Raw genomic sequence first — 23,599 nt, 5'->3', positions numbered from 1 at the left:
GTAGATAAACACTGTTACTAGACTCTACTGAGGGCTGTAGATAAACCCTGTTACTAGACTCTACTGAGGGCTGTAGATAAACCCTGTTACTAGACTCTACTGAGGGCTGTAGATAAACCCTGTTACTAGACTCTACTGAGGACTGTAGATAAACCCTGTTACTAGACTCTACTGAGGGCTGTAGATAAACCCTGTTACTAGACTCTACTGAGGGCTGTAGATAAACCCTGTTACTAGACTCTACTGAGGGCTGTAGATAAACCCTGTTACTAGACTCTACTGAGGGCTGTAGATAAACATCATTACTAGACTCTACTGAGGGCTGTAGATAAACGTCATTACTAGACTCTACTGAGGGCTGCAGATAAACCCTGTTACTAGACTACTGGGGGCTGTAGATAAACACTGTTACTAGACTCTATTGAGGGCTGTAGATAAACCCTGTTACTAGACTCTACTGAGGGCTGTAGATAAACCCTGTTACTAGACTCTACTGAGGACTGTAGATAAACCCTGTTACTAGACTCTACTGAGGGCTGTAGATAAACCCTGTTACTAGACTCTACTGAGGGCTGTAGATAAACCCTGTTACTAGACTCTACTGAGGGCTGTAGATAAACCCTGTTACTAGACTCTACTGAGGGCTGTAGATAAACCCTGTTACTAGACTCTACTGAGGGCTGTAGATAAACCCTGTTACTAGACTCTACTGAGGGCTGTAGATAAACCCTGTTACTAAACTCTACTGAGGGCTGTAGATAAACCCTGTTACTAGACTCTACTGAGGACTGTAGATAAACACTGTTACTAGACTCTACTGAGGACTGTAGATAAACCCTGTTACTAGACTCTACTGAGGACTGTAGATAAACCCTGTTACTAGACTCTACTGAGGACTGTAGATAAACACTGTTACTAGACTCTACTGAGGGCTGTAGATAAACCCTGTTACTAGACTCTACTGAGGGCTGTGGATAAACACTGTTACTAGACTCTACTGAGGGCTGTAGATAAACCCTGTTACTAGACTCTACTGAGGGCTGTAGATAAACCCTGTTACTAGACTCTACTGAGGACTGTAGATAAACCCTGTTACTAGACTCTACTGAGGGCTGTAGATAAACATCATTACTAGACTCTACTGAGGGCTGTAGATAAACGTCATTACTAGACTCTACTGAGGGCTGCAGATAAACCCTGTTACTAGACTACTGGGGGCTGTAGATAAACACTGTTACTAGACTCTATTGAGGGCTGTAGATAAACCCTGTTACTAGACTCTACTGAGGGCTGTAGATAAACCCTGTTACTAGACTCTACTGAGGGCTGTAGATAAACCCTGTTACTAGACTCTACTGAGGACTGTAGATAAACCCTGTTACTAGACTCTACTGAGGGCTGTAGATAAACCCTGTTAGTAGACTCTACTGAGGGCTGTAGATAAACCCTGTTACTAGACTCTACTGAGGGCTGTAGATAAACCCTGTTACTAGACTCTACTGAGGGCTGTAGATAAACCCTGTTACTAGACTCTACTGAGGGCTGTAGATAAACCCTGTTACTAGACTCTACTGAGGACTGTAGATAAACACTATTACTAGACTCTACTGAGGACTGTAGATAAACCCTGTTACTAGACTCTACTGAGGGCTGTGGATAAACACTGTTACTAGACTCTACTGAGGGCTGTAGATAAACCCTGTTACTAGACTCTACTGAGGACTGTAGATAAACACTGTTACTAGACTCTACTGAGGACTGTAGATAAACCCTGTTACTAGACTCTACTGAGGGCTGTGGATAAACACTGTTACTAGACTCTACTGAGGTATCTGTATACTACACATTGTGAGCTTCCAAGTGCATTATATTAGTGCCCTGTAGTGCCCTTTATAGGGAATATGATTCCATTTGGGCGTAGACGCTGTGACTAGACTCACCGCTGAGGCTCCGCCCTGAGCAGCTCCCAGGGATTCTTCCTCCTCCTTCTTGAAGACAGTGTAGAAGATGTAAACTAGCAGGGAGTAGAAGGCATACATCTCCCCTCCGTCTGGGACTCACTGTTACAGTGACAGTCACGGAACTAGATACCCAGGGAAACACTGTCACGGTCCAACACTGCCTCGGCTCACTCTGCAGAGAGGAGAAAGAGAGAGATAAATCAAATCCAATCAAATCAAATCAAATTTTATTTGTCACATACACATGGTTAGCAGATGTTAATGCGAGTGTAGCGAAATGCTTGTGCTTCTAGTTCCGACAATGCAGTAATAACGAACAAGTAATCTAACTAACAATTCCAAAAAAACGACTGTCTTTTATACACAGTGTAAGGGGATAAAGAATATGTACATAAGGATATATGAATGAGTGATGGTACAGATAAAAGGAAGAGAGAGAGAAAGGAAAGAGAGCGAGAGAGAGAGAGAGAGAGAGAGAGAGAGAGAGAGAGAGAGAGAGAGAAAGAGAGAGAGAAAGAGAGAGAGAGAGAGAGAGAGAGAGAGAGAGAGAGAGAGAGAGGATGACAATGTCGTTCTATAGCCGATTCATTTTCAATACATCAAATCTCCCAAGGAGTGATGCCTATTCACTGACAACAAAGGCTCTGGCAGCTAAAATATCAAATGCTGACGGATGAGGATGCCACAGAGAAAGACCGATTAGCATAGATCTGTCTAAATAGATCTGGCTGGTTACTGTTGATCTTTCCTCAGAGATCCTCCTTCCATCTTCCTCTTTAATCCATTTTCTGATCTTAAAACGCTCCTCCTCTCCATCTGTCAGAAACATTTTGTCTTCTCCTTTCTTACCCATACTTGTCTTCATGTCATTAATGATGTCCGTTCCAGACAATCCCACATTCTGCATTCCTCCACAACATTCTGCATTCCACCACAACATTCCATGTTCTCCCTGTTTGGTCTGTTATTGTTCATTCCTTTGCAGCCCCTCTCCTCTCTGCTGCAGCAGCATCACTGCACTGACCAGCAGCTCCTGTGTGATTCTCTGTCTCTCCTTCTCTTCTCCCCTCCACTCTCTCTCCTCCTCCTCCTCTCTACTCCATCCATCCACAGGCTGCAGATGCAGTGGGCATGCTCAGTGCAGCTCTCTGCAGTGCTGAAGCAAGCAGCTGAGATGGAGATTGATTGTGTTGGGGGCCATGTGGCCTCATGCTGTCAGCAGTATGCAGCAGCCACGGTTGCTTCACAAATGGCACCCTTTTCCCCACAGGGCTCTGGTCAAAAGTAGTGCACTATGTAAGGAAAAAGGTGCCATTTGGGATGCACCCCAGGAGTCTGAGCTGGAGGAGAGGAGAGACAAGACAGTCACTGATACTATCTGATGGGCACTCACATGGAAAGGATCAGGAGCCATTATTTATGTACTGTATATACAGACACGAGTCACAACAACACATTGTTTATGTACTGTATATACAGACACGAGTCACAACAACACATTGTTTATGTACTGTATATACAGACACGAGTCACAACAACACATTGTTTATATATATACAGACACGAGTCACAACAACACATTGTTTATGTACTGTATATACAGACACGAGTCACAACAACACATTGTTTATATATATACAGACACGAGTCACAACAACACATTGTTTATGTACTGTATATACAGACACGAGTCACAACAACACATTGTTTATATATATACAGACACGAGTCACAACACATTGTTTATGTACTGTATATACAGACACGAGTCACAACAACACATTGTTTATGTACTGTATATACAGACACGAGTCACAACAACACATTGTTTATGTACTGTATATACAGACACGAGTCACAACAACACATTGTTTATATATATACAGACACGAGTCACAACACATTGTTTATGTACTGTATATACAGACACGAGTCACAACAACACATTGTTTATATATATACAGACACGAGTCACAACAACACATTGTTTATGTACTGTATATACAGACACGAGTCACAACAACACATTGTTTATATATATACAGACACGAGTCACAACAACACATTGTTTATGTACTGTATATACAGACACGAGTCACAACAACACATTGTTTATATATATACAGACACGAGTCACAACAACACATTGTTTATGTACTGTATATACAGACCCGAGTCACAACAACACATTGTTTATGTATGTACAGACACAAGTCAAAGCTAAGGACCAAATTACATCATTGGTTCGATGTTTCTGACAAGTACTGTTTCTGTGTGTACACCCAACAACATATTGTCATTTTTGTTAACAAATTATGTACCAGTACACAAATGACTTAAATCACAAATGATGCCAATATGCAAAAAAGGTTCATTCAAGCATCTATTGACTATATGTATTACTCATCCACTACAATGTAAATAAGGACATTAATTAACAGGTAGATATCCTTAGTTAAGTCTGGCCCTATTTATGTTTGGCTGAGCTGGGCTTAGAGCTGGGCTTAGAGCTGGGCTTAGAGCTGGGGGCTTAGAGCTGGGCTTAGAGCTGGGGGCTTAGAGCTGGGCTTAGAGCTGGGCTTAGAGCTTTGGGAGGAAGTCTGCAGAAAAGAGCAAGTCTTGTAAATAGCAGATCGAGGCTGGCGCTGTGCTATCCTGGAGTCCTGGGAATTACAGCAGTTCCGTTCTGCAGTGTCCACTCAGCATCTCTATCCAATACAGAAAGAAATTCTTCCTTGGCTGTGCTTTGAGGAGAAGAAAAACTTGATGCTTCCCAAAATGCATCAAACTGAGCATCTATCTGACAATCAAATAGTCATTTATTCAGAAGTTAATCAAAGTACATCACAAATACAACATAACTTACACAGAGGGTTAACCAATTAGCATCCTGAAATCAATGCACAATCCTCCAACTAGTATCGAATATCATTTTATTGGTTGGGTATATTTAGCAGATATTAATGCGGTTGTAGTGAAGAGCTTGTGTTCCTAGTTCCAACAGTGGAGTAATATCTAACAATACACACACATTTAAAAGTTTAAAAATGTAATAAATTAATATTGAAATATTAGGACGAGTAATGTTGGAGTCCAGAGTATAAATATATATATACAGTACCAGTTTGGACACACCTACTCATTCCAGGGTTTTTCTCTATTTTTGCTATTTTCTGCATTGTAGAATAATAGTGAAGACATCACAACTATGAAAAAACACATGGACTCATGTAGTAACCAAAAAACTGATAAAGAAAACAAAATATATTTTATAATTGAGATTCTTCAAATAGCCTCCCTTTGCTTTGATGACAGTTTTGCACAGTCTTGGCATTCTCTCAACCAGCTTCACCTGGAATGCTTTTCCAACAGTCTTGAAGGAGTTCCCACATAAGCTGAGCACTTGTTGGCTCCTTTTCTTTTACTCAGCGGTCCAACTCATCCCAAACCATCTCAATTTAGTTGCGGTCGGGTCAGGTCATTCTGATGCAGCACTCCATCACTCTCCTTCTTGGTCAAACTGCCCTTACACAGCCTGGAGGTGTGTTGGGTCATGGTCCTGTCAAAAACAAATGATAGTCCCACTAAGCACAAACCCGATGGGATCGCGTATCACTGCAGAATGCTGTGGTAGCCACGCTGGTTAAATGTGCCTTGAATTCTAAATCACAGACAGTATCACCAGCAAAGCACCACCACACCTCCCATGCTTCACGGTGGGAACCACACATGCGGATATAATTCGTTCACCTACTCTGCGTCTCACAAAGACAGCGGTTGGAACCAAAAATGTCAAATTTGGACTCATCAGAACAAAGGACAGATTTCCACTGGTCTAATGTCCATCGCTCGTGTTTCTTGGCCCAAGCAAGTCTCTTCTTCTTATTGGTGTCCTTTAGTAGTGGTTTCTTTTCAGCAATTCGACCATGAAGGCCTGATTCACACAGTCTCCTCTGAACAGTTGATGTAGAGATGTGTCTATTTCTTTGTAAAACATTTATTTGGGATGCAATTTCTGAGGCTGGTAACTCTAATGAACTTATCCTCTGCAGCAGAGGTAACTCTGGGTCTTCCTTTCCTGTGGCGGTCCTCATGAGAGCCAGTTTCATCATAGTGATTTATGGTTTTTGCGACTGCACTTGAAGAAACTTTCAAAGTTTTTGAAATCATCCTGATTGACTGACCTTCATGTCTTAAAGTAATGATGGACTTCTCTTTGATTATTTGAGGGTTCTTGCCATAATATGAGCACAGCTGTTAATTGAAATGCATTCCAGGTGACTACCTCATGAAGCTGTTTTAGAGAATGCCAAGAGTGTGCAAAGCTGTCATCAAGGCAAAGGGTGGCCACTTCACCTCATTTGCTCACATTGTATATAGACTTACTTTTCTACTGTATTATTGACTGTATGTTTGTTTTACTCCATGTGTAACTCTGTGTTGTTGTATGTGTCGAACTGCTATGCTTTATCTTGGCCAGGTCGCAGTTGTAAATGAGAACTTGTTCTCAACTAGCCTACCTGGTTAAATAAAGGTGTTCTCAACTAGCCTACCTGGTTAAATAAAGGTGTTCTCAACTAGCCACCTGGTTAAATAAAGGTGTTCTCAACTAGCCACCTGGTTAAATAAAGGTGTTCTCAACTAGCCTACCTGGTTAAATAAAGGTGTTCTCAACTAGCCTACCTGGTTAAATAAAGGTGTTCTCAACTAGCCACCTGGTTAAATAAAGGTGTTCTCAACTAGCCACCTGGTTAAATAAAGGTGTTCTCAACTAGCCTACCTGGTTAAATAAAGGTGTTCTCAACTAGCCTACCTGGTTAAATAAAGGTGTTCTCAACTAGCCTACCTGGTTAAATAAAGGTGTTCTCAACTAGCCTACCTGGTTAAATAAAGGTGTTCTCAACTAGCCTACCTGGTTAAATAAAGGTGTTCTCAACTGGCCTACCTGGTTAAATAAAGGTGTTCTCAACTAGCCTACCTGGTTAAATAAAGGTGTTCTCAACTAGCCTACCTGGTTAAATAAAGGTGTTCTCAACTGGCCTACCTGGTTAAATAAAGGTGTTCTCAACTGGCCTACCTGGTTAAATAAAGGTGTTCTCAACTAGCCTACCTGGTTAAATAAAGGTGTTCTCAACTAGCCTACCTGGTTAAATAAAGGTGTTCTCAACTAGCCACCTGGTTAAATAAAGGTGTTCTCAACTAGCCACCTGGTTAAATAAAGGTGTTCTCAACTAGCCTACCTGGTTAAATAAAGGTGTTCTCAACTAGCCTACCTGGTTAAATAAAGGTGTTCTCAACTAGCCTACCTGGTTAAATAAAGGTGTTCTCAACTAGCCTACCTGGTTAAATAAAGGTGTTCTCAACTAGCCACCTGGTTAAATAAAGGTGAAATAAATTAAATAAATAAACTTTGAAGAATCTCAAATCTCAAATATATTTTGATTTGTTTAACAATTTTTTTGGTTACTACATGATTCCACATGTGTTATTTAATAGTTTTGATGTCTTCACTATTATTCTATAATGTATAAAATAGTAAAAATAAAGAAGAACCCTTCTTGTATAGACATTATGGACAGTATGTGGATATAATATGTAGTATATCTGAAGAATCAATGAATATAGATCCATAGTGTTAGTGGTGTGAACACTACAGATGTATCTAGTTAAATCTCACTGTACACAGTAGCCACCTGCTGAGGCTTCAGAATGAACAGGATCCTGAATCTGAGGCGACTTAGGTTCTGCGACCCAAATGGCACCCTATTCCCTTTATAGTGCACTACTTTTGACCAGGGCCCATATAGATCTCTGGTCAAAAGAAATGTGGCTATATTGGGGATAGGGTGCCGTTTGGAACCCCGGCCATGTACCCTGGCCAACTAAAGCTATCGGCTCTCAGACGTGTCCTTTCTGTCAATGACATTGTCTTCACAGTGAGCATAGTCTAGTACAAGCTGTTTGGTGTTCATCGTAGGACAAGACACTGAAGTCAAGCCAGCCCAGGTTCAACTGGCCCCAAAATGCCACCCTATTCCCAAAATGGGCTCTGATTAAAAGTAGTGCACTACATAGGGAATATGGTGATATTTGGGAGGCACCCTCATAGACATAGACAGTAGTAAATGTCTGGAAGGCACTTCCATCCTCCTCATAGAGCCACCGTTGGGAGGATATTTTCACAGAGTAAGCAGATAGAATCTTTTATAGCCAATTGGTAATGACACTGTCCTGTAAATCAACATCCAGAGATGAATTAGACTTTCTAACATGCGGAGTGGAAGAGGTTGGGAGTATTAGTGACCCATGACAATCAGTACATACAAGCGTTAGATCCAAGCACTACTCTTGTTGATACTTTAACAAATCAATATTTTAACACATAAAATATTATTAACCGCTGTTACTAATATCATCAATAATGTTTACAGTTTTAGAATTAGACACCAGTGCTTCTTCGACTTGCATAGATGAAAGTATTTCGATAACAGAGCAGAGCTCCCTGGCCATGACAATAAGCTGAACAAGTAGAACACCCTTGACAGTGCTCATACACTGGCAACAGCACCTGTCCCAATGGTGGATCATGTCACCTCCAAATTGGCAGAATGGCATCATTATATGGATAATCTCTTGGAAAGGATATTGGCCAGTAGGAATTGGACAGGTCATTGGCCAGTAGGAATTGGAAAGGTCATTGGCCAGTAGGAATTGGAAAGGTCATTGGCCAGTAGGAATTGGAAAGGTCATTGGCCAGTAGGAATTGGAAAGGTCATTGGCCAGTAGGAATTGGAAAGGTCATTGGCCAGTAGGAATTGGAAAGGTCATTGGCCAGTAGGAATTGGAAAGGTCATTGGCCAGTAGGAATTGGAAAGGTCATTGGCTACAGATCAAAGGCAAGCCACAGTACTAGAATAAGTAGAACAAGCTTGCTCATTTTGAGTGCACCCATGACTTTACCAGTCAAATGTCCATGGTCAGAGGTTCCAGACCGTTCTATTCGTTCTACTTCTATGAGGCAAGGCCCTGCAGGACAAAATAAATAGACCCTCCATCTGGTTCTCTTCTGTCAGCAGCTCTATGTGCACATCATGAGACCACATCAACTTAACAATCAGTCATTATCATGTGTGAGGGACTATTGAACTGTTCAGACAGTCAGTAACTGTTACAGTGACGTTACAGTTTCCCAAACTCCACGCTCGGGACTCCAAGGGGTGCACGTTTTGGTTTTTGCCCAAACACTACAAAGCTTGATGATTAGTTGATTATTTGAATAAGCGGTGTAGTGCTTAGGAAAGAAAGGAAACCCTGGGGTCCTGAGGACTGAGTTTGGGGAAACCCTGAGTTACAGTGGTAACAAGTTAAAATGGGGAGTCCAGGTCCTTCAGTTCCAACAGGTACTTGCTAAGTGCCTTCTCAGAGGCCCAGCACCCTACAGCCATGGAGCCCTTCAGGAGCCACTTAAGCAGTCCCACAGTGGCCCCTGGAGAGACAAGGGGAGCCAGAGTCTTGACCCCCACCATGGGGGCCACCATTTGCGGCAGGCTGAGGGCCACACTGCCCAGGGCCCCGACAGCGTTTCCCGCAAACAGACACACAGTGAGCGAGCAGGAGACGGCAGAAAGCGCCAGACAGCGTGACATCAGCATCAACTCGTCCGCTGACAGCCAATCGCAGAGCACCGGGAGGAGAGCTGAGCCAATAAGGAGGGTGTTGGCTGTGGTGCGGTCTTCGCTGAGCCACAGGAAGCCGAAGGAGACTAGCGGTGGAGCCAGGACCTCGCCAGCCCACTCCAGGTCCCCCTGTACAGAGGTCAGGTATGGGCTGAAGGAGAGAGGCAGGGTGCAGAGGCCTGAGGAGAGACCGAGCAGAAAGAAACCCACTGCTGGAGCTCTGTGGTCCTACGAGAGAAAGAGGGAGACGAGGGAACAGTCAGGGTGAGGAGAAAGAACGAGTCATGACAATAATCAGTGGCAAAGGGGTTGAGAATGGTTTAATGCTACACAAGAGTTACACTCAGGTGAACAACAATATATCCCAAAATTACCTTGAAGAGCTGATATGCTGTGTACAGGGCAGAGACGGACAGTGTGACGTTGGAACATGCTGTGATCAACTCTGTCATACAGCCTGCCATTGGTCTTGACTCAAATCCAAAGCTACAGTTGGAGGATCACTCTGTTCATTGGATATGAAGAGACTGAGTGGGATTTGTGAAAGAGAAGAAGTTTTCAGATATCTGCAAGTAAATTGTTGAATACCATACCAAAGTTGAGAAAACACTGTTGAAAGTAAGCTAGTAGTCTTGTCTTGCACCATAGCTATGTGTACAGTGTTAACATTCTAAACAGCTATGTTTCAGGTAAGTAGCCACGTTTAGAATGACCAAAGTCAAGACTGAAACTAATATGTGAGCTGAAAAATATCGGTTAACATTCAACCTTACCTGTCTCTGTTCCGCTTGTTTGAACACGTGAGACAAGCAGTACCAGGATGTGGGCGTTCCCAGACCGTAAACAACTGCGCATGCTCGGCTCGGCTTCCACCAAATTGGAAAAATATGGCGGCGCTGTTGACAACAGTAACAGAGCAGTGGATACGAGAGAAGCTACATCTAAATCACCATTGCCTTGGTAATATATTTGACAATGAAATTATAGCTTGTAAGTTGGTAGCCTAGATGTATGAGTAGTTTGATTTAAAACCAGTTTTAAACTTCCATTAATAGCTAATTAACGCACAGAGACTATGCTTAGTGCTAACGTTAGCTCGCCTGCTAGGCTAGCTGACAAAACAGTTCTTTGAATTTGTCTGGCCACAGGTAGCTATCTAGTGAATGATGGACAACGTTACCATGGGTCTACAACTACCCAACTACTCTATTTTGATTGCTGGCTACTAACATTCATGACCACTTTACAGCAGATGTGAGATCACTGAGCCTCCCAGGATCATACAAGGAGAAAATCAGGCATCTGGGAATCTCACTAAAGAACTTTGTCCGTTTGAAAACCCTGAACCTCTCCTGTAATGCACTAATCTCTGTCGAGGTGAGATGTCTATCAACAGACAAATCTATATACAGTACATGGTGAAATGGTGACTGAAGTCTGAATGTGTAGATGTGTAGATCTGATTGCGTCCACAATGGTATGCTATTACATATTATTCCCTATATAGTGCACTACTTCTAACCAGGGTTCTGGGCAAAAGTAGTTCACTATGTAGGGAATAGGGCACAATTTGGGACATACACTGAATGTGTAAGTCACATTTGTTTGGGTGGGTATAATTTGTGGAACGTTCCAACAGGAATCTGGTTTCCAACAAACAACTCATAGTAATACAAAGTAACATGATCAAGTCACCTCGCTAACTAGCTGCCGAATAGGCATCAACTCACCACGTAGCTTATTCTTCATGTTTGTCCATAGGCTACCAGAGTGAGGACAGACATTTTTCAGAATAAACGTGGTGAGTGAAAAACTTAATGAAATAGCCCATCCCTACCCGGTATCTTAATCTGCCTCTATACAACTTTGTATGTGTTGTTTGTTGGCAACCTTGTTATTTACTATGTTCTTGGAACAGATTCATGTTGGAATGTTCCACAAATTATACCCCCCCTATTTGTTTCTTTCTATGTTTGTTCATCTATAGGGGGTCCAACACTTGAAGAGGCTGGAGAGGCTGAACTTGTACTACAACAGCATTCCCTCCCTTCAGGAGGTCAAAGTGCTCTGGCAGCTGACTGCTCTGAGAGAGCTGGACCTGAGGCTCAACCCTCTGGCTAAAACAGATCCACACTACCGCCTGTACTTTGTGCACGCACTGTCCAACCTTCGCAGGCTTGGTACCTATAGCTACCATATTTTCATTGTGGGTCCGATTGGCTGTCCAATGACTTTGCTGTTAGATAGTTCTTCTTACCAATCTGACATTTGATGTTGGTTTTATATTGTTTTTTTTCCTGTAGATGACTGTCCAGTCAGGGACAGTGAGAGAAGAGCTTCAATCATGCATTTCTCCTCAGACTCTGTGCTCGGACCCCAACAGACGAGCTCCTCGGAGACAGACATCACGGACCAGAGGTACTGTACTCTACAGTATTAGACATCACTGACCAGAGGTACTGTACTCTACAGTATTAGACATCACTGACCAGAGGTACTGTACTCTACAGTATTAGACAGACATCACTGACCAGAGGTACTGTACTCTACAGTATTAGACAGACATCACTGACCAGAGGTACTGTACTCTACAGTATTAGACATCACTGACCAGAGGTACTGTACTCTACAGTATTAGACAGACATCACGGACCAGAGGTACTGTACTCTACAGTATTAGACATCACTGACCAGAGGTACTGTACTCTACAGTATTAGACAGACATCACTGACCAGAGGTACTGTACTCTACAGTATTAGACATCACTGACCAGAGGTACTGTACTCTACAGTATTAGACAGACATCACTGACCAGAGGTACTGTACTCTACAGTATTAGACAGACATCACTGACCAGAGGTACTGTACTCTACAGTATTAGACAGGCATCACTGACCAGAGGTACTGTACTCTACAGTATTAGACAGACATCACTGACCAGAGGTACTGTACTCTACAGTATTAGACAGACATCACTGACCAGAGGTACTGTACTCTACAGTATTAGACAGACATCACTGACCAGAGGTACTGTACTCTACAGTATTAGACATCACGGACCAGAGGTACTGTACTCTACAGTATTAGACAGACATCACTGACCAGAGGTACTGTACTCTACAGTATTAGACATCACGGACCAGAGGTACTGTACTCTACAGTATTAGACATCACTGACCAGAGGTACTGTACTCTACAGTATTAGACAGACATCACTGACCAGAGGTACTGTACTCTACAGTATTAGACAGGCATCACGGACCAGAGGTACTGTACTCTACAGTATTAGACATCACTGACCAGAGGTACTGTACTCTACAGTATTAGACAGGCATCACTGACCAGAGGTACTGTACTCTACAGTATTAGACATCACTGACCAGAGGTACTGTACTCTACAGTATTAGACAGACATCACTGACCAGAGGTACTGTACTCTACAGTGTTAGACAGACATCACTGATCAGAGGTACTGTACTCTACAGTATTAGACATCACTGACCAGAGGTACTGTACTCTACAGTATTAGACAGACATCACTGATCAGAGGTACTGTACTCTACAGTATTAGACAGACATCACTGACCAGAGGTACTGTACTCTACAGTATTAGACAGACATCACTGACCAGAGGTACTGTACTCTACAGTATTAGACAGACATCACTGACCAGAGGTACTGTACTCTACAGTATTAGACAGACATCACTGACCAGAGGTACTGTACTCTACAGTATTAGACATCACTGACCAGAGGTACTGTACTCTACAGTATTAGACATCACTGACCAGAGGTACTGTACTCTACAGTATTAGACATCACTGACCAGAGGTACTGTACTCTACAGTATTAGACAGACATCACCGATCAGAGGTACTGTACTCTACAGTATTAGACAGGCATCACCAGAGGTACTGTACTCTACAGTATTAGACAGGCATCACCAGAGGTACTGTACTCTACAGTATTAGACAGGCATCACCAGAGGTACTGTACTCTACAGTGTTAATACACCAGATTGCTACTGTCAGGAGGTCTTGTTTGCACACCAAGGTCTCTTGTCTGCATTAGATATTGATTTGTATTATTAGAAAACACCCGGAAAGACAAACTTCAGATTTCATTTTATTTAACTAGTAAGCTGTTCTTTGTGTGGCATTGTTTCCAATAGTGTGTACAGTGTAATAACAGTGACGTTACAGTGTTATAGATGGTATTATACAATATTCTTCTAGTAGTGCTATGTTATGACGTAATGCGTGTTTGATTGGTGTGTTCCAGGAGCAGTAAGCTGAGGATGGCCTCAGTAAATCGCCTGGCCAAGAAGCTCTCTGTCCTGGATGTCAACGATGACATAGTGTTGAACCTTGTCGCTAAGAGCAACTGGGACCAAAGTGAACCTCTGTTCCTAACTGGCTCTTCCCACAAGGAGCCAGAGTCCCAGCTCTATCATCAGATCAGAGAGGAGTGTGAGTTTATGTTGTTTGATCACAGAATAGTACATCATTTGTTTTACATTGACAAATGAGAGTATGAAGTGGTGAGCGTGATGTACACCATGACTGTTAATGTAGGGACAGTCCACCAGGGGTGAGACAAATGTTCTTATTTTTTCCCTAGGAACATGGGGAATTTAGCTCATTTATGGCAAGATTTCAGAGATTTACCCTTAATTGATTTAATTCAGTACTTGATGAATTGTATGTTTAACTAGTTACATTTACGGTCTACCTTTTTTCAAGTGAGCAAACAAGCCTTCAGTATAAAATGTGTTTTATTTTCATTATGATCAGCTTGTCATTCCCAGTCCAATGGTCAACGTTTAAGAGAAGGATCTCGAAGGAAAGGTTCTTCCTCCTCGTTGAAAACGTCAGAGGGGCCGAGGGTAACCTTTAACCCCCGCGTAGAGAAACACAGCGGGACTAGCTCTGGACGGGAGGAGCGAGAGAAACTCCCCAAACACCTGAGAGTCACAGCCAAGGGCCACTTCACCCCTCACCCTGGTGAGGTGACACTGAATATCCTCTCTGTCACCGCTGTCACACAAATCAGGTGGCATGAATGGCCTAATACAACATTCTGAGTGTTTTGCACTGGCTTCCTCTTCCTTTAGATAAAGTTGACCAGCAGAAGTCTTCCTTAGTGAAGATCCGCCCCCCCAGTCCAAGAAGTCCCTGTCCCAGTAGGTCTGATGCCACCAACCCCATCCTGCACCCTCCCAGACTCTCCTACCATAACACCCAGCAGACAGCAGGGGGCTCCACCTCACCACAGAAACATGCCAAGCAACAGAAGGTGAGACGTTTCAGAGAGAGAACCCACCTATTCCTACCGTACCATTCATTAATCGTAGAGAAAACCCACCTATCCCTACAGTACCATTCATTAATCGTAGAGAAAACCCACCTATCCCTACAGTACCATTCATTTATCTTAGAGAAAACCCACCTATCCCTACCGTACCATTCATTAATCACAGAGAAAACCCACCTATCCCTACAGTACCATTCATTAATCACAGAGAAAACCCACCTATCCCTACCGTACCATTCATTTATCTTAGAGAAAACCCACCTATCCCTACCGTACCATTCATTTATCTTAGAGAAAGCCCACCTATCCCTACCGTACCATTCATTTATCTTAGAGAAAACCCACCTATCCCTACCGTACCATTCATTAATCGTAGAGAAAACCTACCTATCCCTACAGTACCATTCATCCACCCTAGAGAAAACCCACCTATCCCTACAGTACCATTCATCCACCCTAGAGAAAACCCACCTATCCCTACAGTACCATTCATCCACCCTAGAGAAAACCCACCTATCCCTACAGTACCATTCATCCACCATAGAGAAAACCCACCTATCCCTACAGTACCATTCATCCACCCTACAGAAAACCCACCTATCCCTACAGTACCATTCATTAATCACAGAGAAAACCCACCTATCCCTACCGTACCATTCATTAATCACAGAGAAAACCCACCTATCCCTACCGTACTATTCATTAATCGTAGAGAAAACCCACCTATCCCTACAGTACCATTCATTAATCACAGAGAAAACCCACCTATCCCTACAGTACCATTCATCCACCCTAGAGAAAACCCGCCTATCCCTACAGTACCATTCATATACACTAGAGAAAACCCACCTATCCCTACAGTACCATTCATATACACTAGAGAAAACCCACCTATCCCTACAGTACCATTCATATACACTAGAGAAAACCCACCTATCCCTACAGTACCATTCATTAATCGTAGAGAAAACCCACCTATCCCTACAGTACCATTAATTAATCACAGAGAAAACCCACCTATCCCTACAGTACCATTCATTAATCACAGAGAAAACCCACCTATCCCTACAGTACCATTCATTTATTGTAGAGAAAACCCACCTATCCCTACAGTACCATTCATCCACCCTAGAGAAAACCCACCTATCCCTACAGTGCCATTCATATACACTAGAGAAAACCCACCTATCCCTACAGTGCCATTCATATACACTAGAGAAAACCCACCTATCCCTACAGTACCATTCATCCACCCTAGAGAAAACCCACCTATCCCTACAGTGCCATTCATATACACTAGAGAAAACCCACCTATCCCTACAGTGCCATTCATATACACTAGAGAAAACCCACCTATCCCTACAGTACCATTCATTTATTGTAGAGAAAACCCACCTATCCCTACAGTACCATTCATCCACCCTAGAGAAAACCCACCTATCCCTACAGTACCATTCATATACACTAGAGAAAACCCACCTATCCCTACAGTACCATTCATCATAGATTTACTGTTCATTATAACCAGTCTTTTTTGTAATTGTATGAAATCTGTCTCCTAGGGAAGCTATAGGAAACCAATGGAGATGCTGCTGAGCCTAGTGAACAAGCACTGGACAGGGGAGAGGCCTCTGCACCATGACAACAACTTCCTCTGTGAGTATGAAACCCCCATGTACTGTGCAGCTTACCTGCTTAATGGAGAATCTGTCCCTAATAGTATGTATCTGTCCTGCCTCCAGCTCAGGCAGTCCAGATCCTGTCCATGATGGAACGAGACGTCTCCGGTGGAGAAGCCGAGGTCAGGACGTTGAGAGGGAACGTTGAAGAGCTGAAGGAGCAGGCAGAGATACGAGACCAAGACCACAGGACAGAGACCCATAGACTAACTACACAGCTGGAGGAAGCACACATGTCTGTTGTAAGATTCAGACTGTCCAAAGCAGCATCTTCGATGATATTACCTCATGTTTGAAAAGGCATGAGACCCTGACTCCACAAAGAGTTCAGAATAAATGGATGGAATTATCTTCAATGTCTGATTGATTGATTGATTGATTGCAGGACAGTTTGAATGAACAGCTGAGGATACTATTGGAGGATAACGTCTCTCTACAGAAGCAGATGATCAGATTAGAAAAACAATATCTCAACTCTATGATGAAAAGTTCACCCAACACTGAGATATGTGGTGAGTGAAAAAGCAACAGCTTTTTGATATTCCTGGTCAGTGGTCACTATACTGGGCAGAATCTGACTGACGCAGAGCACGTGTAACCGTGACATAGAGCACGTGTAACCGTGACATAGAGCACGTGTAACCATGACATAGAGCACGTGTAACCGTGACATAGAGCACATGTAACCGTGATATAGAGCACATGTAACCGTGACGTAGAGCACATGTAACCGTGACGCAGAGCACGTGTAACCGTGACATAGAGCACGTGTAACCGTGACATAGAGCATGTGTAACCGTGACATAGAGCACGTGTAACCGTGACATAGAGCACGTGTAACCGTGACATAGAGCACGTGTATCCGTGACATAGAGCACGTGTAACCGTGACATAGAGCACGTGTAACCGTGACATAGAGCACGTGTAACCGTGACATAGAGCACGTGTAACCATGACGTAGAGCACGTGTAACCGTGACATAGAGCACGTGTAACCGTGACATAGAGCACGTGTAACCGTGACGCAGAGCACGTGTAACCGTGACATAGAGCACGTGTAACCGTGACATAGAGCACGTGTAACCGTGACATAGAGCACGTGTAACCGTGACGCAGAGCACGTGTAACCGTGACATAGAGCACGTGTAACCGTGACATAGAGCACGTGTAACCGTGACATAGAGCACGTGTAACCGTGACATAGAGCACGTGTAACCGCGACATAGAGCACGTGTAACCGCGACATAGAGCACGTGTAACCGTGACATAGAGCACGTGTAAGAGTAATGCAAGATGTTCCATAAATCTCTTAAGATTCGTACAAGTTAAACATGCATATCTCAAGATGGTGTTCACCACGTGACGGATTGGATTTCAGTCTGTTGTTATATCCGTTGATGTTGCAAGTCAATGTGCATTTGTATTGCTGAAGCGTTAGCATCATGTGCTAACCGTGGCCCATGTGAATCTGTATTGCTGCTAGCATCATGTGCTAACTAACTGTGGTCCATGTGGATCTGTATTGCTGAAGCGTTAGCATCATGTGCTAACCGTGGCCCATGTGAATCTGTATTGCTGCTAGCATCATGTGCTAACTAACTGTGGTCCATGTAGATCTGTATTGCTGCTAGCATCATGTGCTAACTAACTGTGGTCCATGTAGATCTGTATTGCTGCTAGCATCATGTGCTAACTAACTGTGTTCCATGTGGATCTGTATTGCTGCTAGTATCATGTGCTAACTAACTGTGGCCCATGTGGATCTGTATTGCTGCTAGTATCATGTGCTAACTAACTGTGGTCCATGTGTTCTTCTCTCCAGAGAAACAGGCAGAGGTGAATGAGCTGAGGAAGAAGGTATCAGAGCTGAGGGAGAAGGTTGAGGAGGGGGAGAGAGTCAAGGAGCTGGCAGGTATGCTGCAGGAGAACCATAGGTAAGCACACACTACACTATGTCCAGCACCACCTGGTGCTAAGATACTACACTATGTCCAGTACCACCTGGTGCTAAGATACTACACTATGTCCAGTACCACCTGGTGCTAAGATACTACACTATGTCCAGTACCACCTGGTGCTAAGATACTACACTATGTCCAGTACCACCTGGTGCTAAGATACTACACTACACTATGTCCAGTACCACCTGGTGCTAAGATACTACACTATGTCCAGCACCACCTGGTGCTAAGATACTACACTATGTCCAGTACCACCTGGTGCTAAGATACTACACTATGTCCAGTACCACCTGGTGCTAAGATACTACACTATGTCCAGTACCAGCTGGTGCTAAGATACTACACTATGTCCAGTACCAGCTGGTGCTAAGATACTACACTATGTCCAGTACCACCTGGTGCTAAGATACTACACTACACTATGTCCAGTACCACCTGGTGCTAAGATACTACACTACACTATGTCCAGTACCACCTGGTGCTAAGATACTACACTATGTCTAGTACCAGCTGGTGCTAAGATACTACACTATGTCCAGTACCAGCTGGTGCTAAGATACTACACTACACTATGTCCAGTACCAGCTGGTGCTAAGATACTACACTATGTCCAGTACCACCTGGTGCTAAGATACTACACTACACTATGTCCAGTACCACCTGGTGCTAAGATACTACACTATGTCCAGTACCAGCTGGTGCTAAGATACTACACTATGTCCAGTACCACCTGGTGCTAAGATACTACACTACACTATGTCCAGTACCACCTGGTGCTAAGATACTACACTGTCCAGTACCACCTGGTGCTAATATACTACACTATGTCCAGTACCACCTGGTGCTAAGATACTACACTATGTCCAGTACCACCTGGTGCTAAGATACTACACTACACTATGTCCAGTACCACCTGGTGCTAAGATACTACACTGTCCAGTACCACCTGGTGCTAATATACTACACTATGTCCAGTACCACCTGGTGCTAAGATACTACACTATGTCCAGTACCACCTGGTGCTAATATACTACACTATGTCCAGTACCACCTGGTGCTAAGATAATATACTACACTATGTCCAGTACCACCTGGTGCTAAGATAATATACTACACTATGTCCAGTACCACCTGGTGCTAAGATACTACACTATGTCCAGCACCACCTGGTGCTAAGATAATACACTACACTATGTCCAGCACCACCTGGTGCTAAGATACTACACTACAATATGTCCAGCACCACCTGATGCTAAGATACTACACTATGTCCAGTACCACCCGATGCTAACATACTACACTATGTCCAGCACCACCTGGTACTAAGATACTACACTACAATATGTCCAGCACCACCTGGTGCTAAGATACTACACTATGTCCAGTACCAACTGGTGCTAAGATACTACACTATGTCCAGCACCACCTGGTGCTAAGATACTACCCTATGTCCAGCACCACCTGGTGCTAAGATACTACACTATGTCCAGTACCACCTGGTGCTAAGATAATACACTATGTCCAGTACCACCTGGTGCTAAGATAATACACTACACTATGTCCAGCACCACCTGGTGCTAAGATACTACACTATGTCCAGTACCACCTGGTGCTAAGATAATACACTATGTCCAGCACCACCTGGTGCTAAGATACTACACTATGTCCAGTACCACCTGGTGCTAAGATAATACACTACACTATGTCCAGCACCACCTGGTGCTAAGATACTACACTATGTCCAGCACCACCTGGTGCTAAGATACTACACTATGTCCAGCACCACCTGGTGCTAAGATACTACACTATGTCCAGCACCACCTGGTGCTAAGATACTACACTATGTCCAGCACCACCTGGTGCTAAGATACTACACTATGTCCAGTACCACCTGGTGCTAAGATAATACGCTATGTCCAGTACCACCTGGTGCTAAGATAATACACTACACTATGTCCACTACCACCTGATGCTAAGATAATACACTACACTATGTCCAGCACCACCTGGTGCTAAGATACTACACTATGTCCAGTACCACCTGGTGCTAAGATAATACACTATGTCCACTACCACCTGGTGCTAAGATAATACACTACACTATGTCCAGTACCACCTGGTGCTAAGATAATACACTATGTCCAGTACCACCTGGTGCTAAGATAATACACTACACTATGTCCAGCACTACCTGGTGCTGAGATAATACACTATGTCCAGTACCACCTGGTGCTAAGATACTACACTATGTCCAGCACCACCTGGTGCTAAGATACTACACTATACTATGTCCACTACCACCTGGTGCTAAGATACTACACTATGTCCAGCACCACCTGGTGCTAAGATAATACACTACACTATGTCCACTACCACCTGGTGCTAAGATACTACACTATGTCCAGCACCACCTGGTGCTAAGATAATACACTACACTATGTCCACTACCACCTGATGCTAAGATAATACACTACACTATGTCCAGCACCACCTGGTGCTAAGATACTACACTATGTCCAGTACCACCTGGTGCTAAGATAATACACTATGTCCAGTACCACCTGGTGCTAAGATAATACACTACACTATGTCCACTACCACCTGGTGCTAAGATAATACACTACACTATGTCCAGTACCACCTGGTGCTAAGATAATACACTATGTCCAGTACCACCTGGTGCTAAGATAATACACTACACTATGTCCAGCACTACCTGGTGCTGAGATAATACACTATGTCCAGTACCACCTGGTGCTAAGATACTACACTATGTCCAGCACCACCTGGTGCTAAGATAATACACTACACTATGTCCACTACCACCTGGTGCTAAGATACTACACTATGTCCAGCACCACCTGGTGCTAAGAATAACATTCAACCACTCTAGGGACAATAAAAGTCCTTGACTCTTGGGATAATACAAATCTTAACACGGTCTGACTAAAAGCAACCTAATGAGATATTCATTACAGGAGATGCCAGATTATTTGTTCTAATATAAAGATAAAAGACCAGACCCCAATGGGTGAAGAAAGGGCTTTTTAGTGTTTGTGACTAAATGGTGTTGTGTTTGTGCTTCAGGTCACTGGTTGCAACTAATGAGCATTTGCTGAGTGAATTGGAGAGGACTGGGAGAGGGAGGGGCAGCTACACGTCACAACTACAACAACTAGAGAACTGGAGGAGACTAGGAGACGGCTCTGAGGAGCTACACGTCACAACTACAACAACTAGAGAACTGGAGGAGACTAGGAGACGACTCTGAGGAGCTACACGTCACAACTAGAGAACTGGAGGAGACTAGGAGACTGCAGATAGAGAACTAGGAGAACATTGCAGATAGAAATGTCATGAATAGAGCCAATTCCTTACTCTACATGATGTCAGAGAGGAATGTTTGTTCTACATTTCTATCTGAACGTTCCAGAACGTTGTCCTGCTGAACGAGCACCAGCACCAGATTCTCTTATTTTAGCTCTATATACACTGCTGCCAACATTTACACTGTTCTTCTGATGCTCCGGGATTAATGTTGAGCATGAAAACTTGTCTCTAACTCTGATCTCATTTTTTACTTCTGTGTATCGTCATGGTTTTACTGTGTCCACTATCCACACCTTTACACTGTTCCTTACTGACTGTATCCACACCTTTACACTGTTCCTTACTGACTGTATCCACACTTTTACACTGTTCCTTACTGACTGTATCCACACCTTTTACACTGTTCCTTACTGACTGTATCCACACCTTTTACACTGTTCCTTACTGACTGTATCCACACCTTTACACTGTTCCTTACTGACTGTATCCACACCTTTACACTGTTCCTTACTGACTGTATCCACACCTTTACACTGTTCCTTACTGACTGTATCCACACCTTTACACTGTTCCTTACTGACTGTATCCACACCTTTACACTGTTCCTTACTGACTGTATCCACACCTTTACACTGTTCCTTACTGACTGTATCCACACCTTTACACTGTTCCTTACTGACTGTATCCACACCTTTACACTGTTCCTTACTGACTGTATCCACACCTTTTACACTGTTCCTTACTGACTGTATCCACACCTTTACACTGTTCCTTACTGACTGTATCCACACCTTTACACTGTTCCTTACTGACTGTATCCACACCTTTTACACTGTTCCTTACTGACTGTATCCACACCTTTACACTGTTCCTTACTGACTGTATCCACACCTTTTACACTGTTCCTTACTGACTGTATCCACACCTTTTACACTGTTCCTTACTGACTGTATCCACACCTTTACACTGTTCCTTACTGACTGTATCCACACCTTTACACTGTTCCTTACTGACTGTATCCACACCTTTTACACTGTTCCTTACTGACTGTATCCACACCTTTTACACTGTTCCTTACTGACTGTATCCACACCTTTACACTGTTCCTTACTGACTGTATCCACACCTTTACACTGTTCCTTACTGACTGTATCCACACCTTTTACACTGTTCCTTACTGACTGTATCCACACCTTTTACACTGTTCCTTACTGACTGTATCCACACCTTTTACACTGTTCCTTACTGACTGTATCCACACCTTTTACACTGTTCCTTACTGACTGTATCCACACCTTTACACTGTTCCTTACTGACTGTATCCACACCTTTACACTGTTCCTTACTGACTGTATCCACACCTTTTACACTGTTCCTTACTGACTGTATCCACACCTTTTACACTGTTCCTTACTGACTGTATCCACACCTTTTACACTGCACATTGAATCTTAATATTTATGACTCTAGACATGTTTAAATGATAAAGTATTTATTGTGCTCACGCTGTTTCTGCCTCTGTGTTTATGGAAACTGAAGTGGGGAAATGGCTTCTTCACTAAACACAATGCTGCTTGAGGTCAGTTCTAGCAAGTAAAGCCTGTCTTGGTAGAACATATTGTGGGGATAATATATTATTTTAACATATTAATGAGGAGAGAACAGGCATGGCGTTCATC

At 43.2% G+C, this 23,599-nt stretch overlaps 3 protein-coding genes across 6 annotated transcripts in view; 1 reads left to right on the top strand and 2 right to left on the bottom strand.

Annotated features, from left to right (window-relative positions):
• Nucleotides 1-3,044, bottom strand: part of LOC109879830 (kinesin-like protein KIFC3) — a 35,695-nt gene extending 32,651 nt beyond the window's left edge. Inside the window, exons 1-2 of the mRNA XM_031816401.1 lie at nt 2,811-3,044; nt 1,941-2,133 (exon numbers count right to left, since the gene is read on the bottom strand). Coding sequence (XP_031672261.1) covers nt 1,941-2,039 — 99 coding nt within the window. The 5' untranslated portion in view covers nt 2,040-2,133; nt 2,811-3,044. The remainder of the gene's footprint in view (nt 1-1,940; nt 2,134-2,810) is intronic.
• Nucleotides 3,045-8,148: 5,104 nt separating this feature from the next.
• On the bottom strand, nt 8,149-10,506 carry LOC116362114 (uncharacterized). Of its 2 annotated transcripts, none has more exons than XM_031816396.1 (3): nt 10,411-10,506; nt 10,012-10,164; nt 8,149-9,865 (listed from the first exon to the last, which is right to left on the bottom strand). In XM_031816396.1, the coding sequence occupies exons 2-3, from the start codon at nt 10,099-10,101 to the stop codon at nt 9,326-9,328; spliced, it is 630 nt and encodes a 209-aa protein (XP_031672256.1). In that variant the 5' UTR covers nt 10,102-10,164; nt 10,411-10,506; the 3' UTR covers nt 8,149-9,325. The 2 variants fall into 2 exon arrangements, with proteins under 2 accessions (XP_031672256.1, XP_031672257.1); XM_031816397.1 differs by lacking the exon at nt 10,411-10,506 and adding an exon at nt 10,231-10,399 and having other exon boundaries at nt 10,012-10,142.
• Nucleotides 10,463-23,424, top strand: LOC109879835 (centrosomal protein of 72 kDa). Of its 3 annotated transcripts, XM_031816395.1 has the most exons (13): nt 10,512-10,597; nt 10,887-11,014; nt 11,399-11,438; nt 11,625-11,817; nt 11,941-12,055; nt 13,920-14,107; nt 14,432-14,641; nt 14,752-14,933; nt 16,514-16,607; nt 16,694-16,872; nt 17,016-17,142; nt 18,452-18,563; nt 21,678-23,424. In XM_031816395.1, exons 5-13 carry the CDS (start codon nt 11,982-11,984, stop codon nt 21,859-21,861), a joined length of 1,350 nt encoding a protein of 449 aa, XP_031672255.1. In that variant the 5' UTR covers nt 10,512-10,597; nt 10,887-11,014; nt 11,399-11,438; nt 11,625-11,817; nt 11,941-11,981; the 3' UTR covers nt 21,862-23,424. The 3 variants fall into 3 exon arrangements, with proteins under 3 accessions (XP_031672253.1, XP_031672254.1, XP_031672255.1); XM_031816393.1 differs by lacking the exon at nt 11,399-11,438 and having other exon boundaries at nt 10,463-10,597; XM_031816394.1 differs by lacking the exon at nt 11,399-11,438 and having other exon boundaries at nt 10,503-10,597; nt 10,890-11,014.
• The last annotated feature ends 175 nt before the right edge of the window (nt 23,425-23,599 follow it).

This window comes from Oncorhynchus kisutch, unplaced genomic scaffold, assembly GCF_002021735.2.
Source record: "Oncorhynchus kisutch isolate 150728-3 unplaced genomic scaffold, Okis_V2 scaffold787, whole genome shotgun sequence".
In the NCBI taxonomy this organism is placed as follows: domain Eukaryota; kingdom Metazoa; phylum Chordata; class Actinopteri; order Salmoniformes; family Salmonidae; genus Oncorhynchus; species Oncorhynchus kisutch.
Note: the sequence above shows the minus strand (reverse complement) of the source record. Positions and strands in the feature narration are given on the sequence as shown.

Excerpts from the sequence above, each read along its gene's own strand:
- LOC109879835 (XM_031816393.1), top strand. The coding sequence starts at position 10,525 with ATGGCGGCGCTGTTGACAACAGTAACAGAGCAGTGGATACGAGAGAAG. Across the intron at positions 12,056-13,919 it reads ACAGACATCACGGACCAGAG|GAGCAGTAAGCTGAGGATGG; the intron begins GTACTGTACTCT and ends GGTGTGTTCCAG. Across the intron at positions 14,108-14,431 it reads TCATCAGATCAGAGAGGAGT|CTTGTCATTCCCAGTCCAAT; the intron begins GTGAGTTTATGT and ends CATTATGATCAG.
- LOC116362114 (XM_031816396.1), bottom strand. The coding sequence starts at position 10,101 with ATGGCAGGCTGTATGACAGAGTTGATCACAGCATGTTCCAACGTCACA. Across the intron at positions 9,866-10,011 it reads CAGCATATCAGCTCTTCAAG|GACCACAGAGCTCCAGCAGT; the intron begins GTAATTTTGGGA and ends TTTCTCTCGTAG.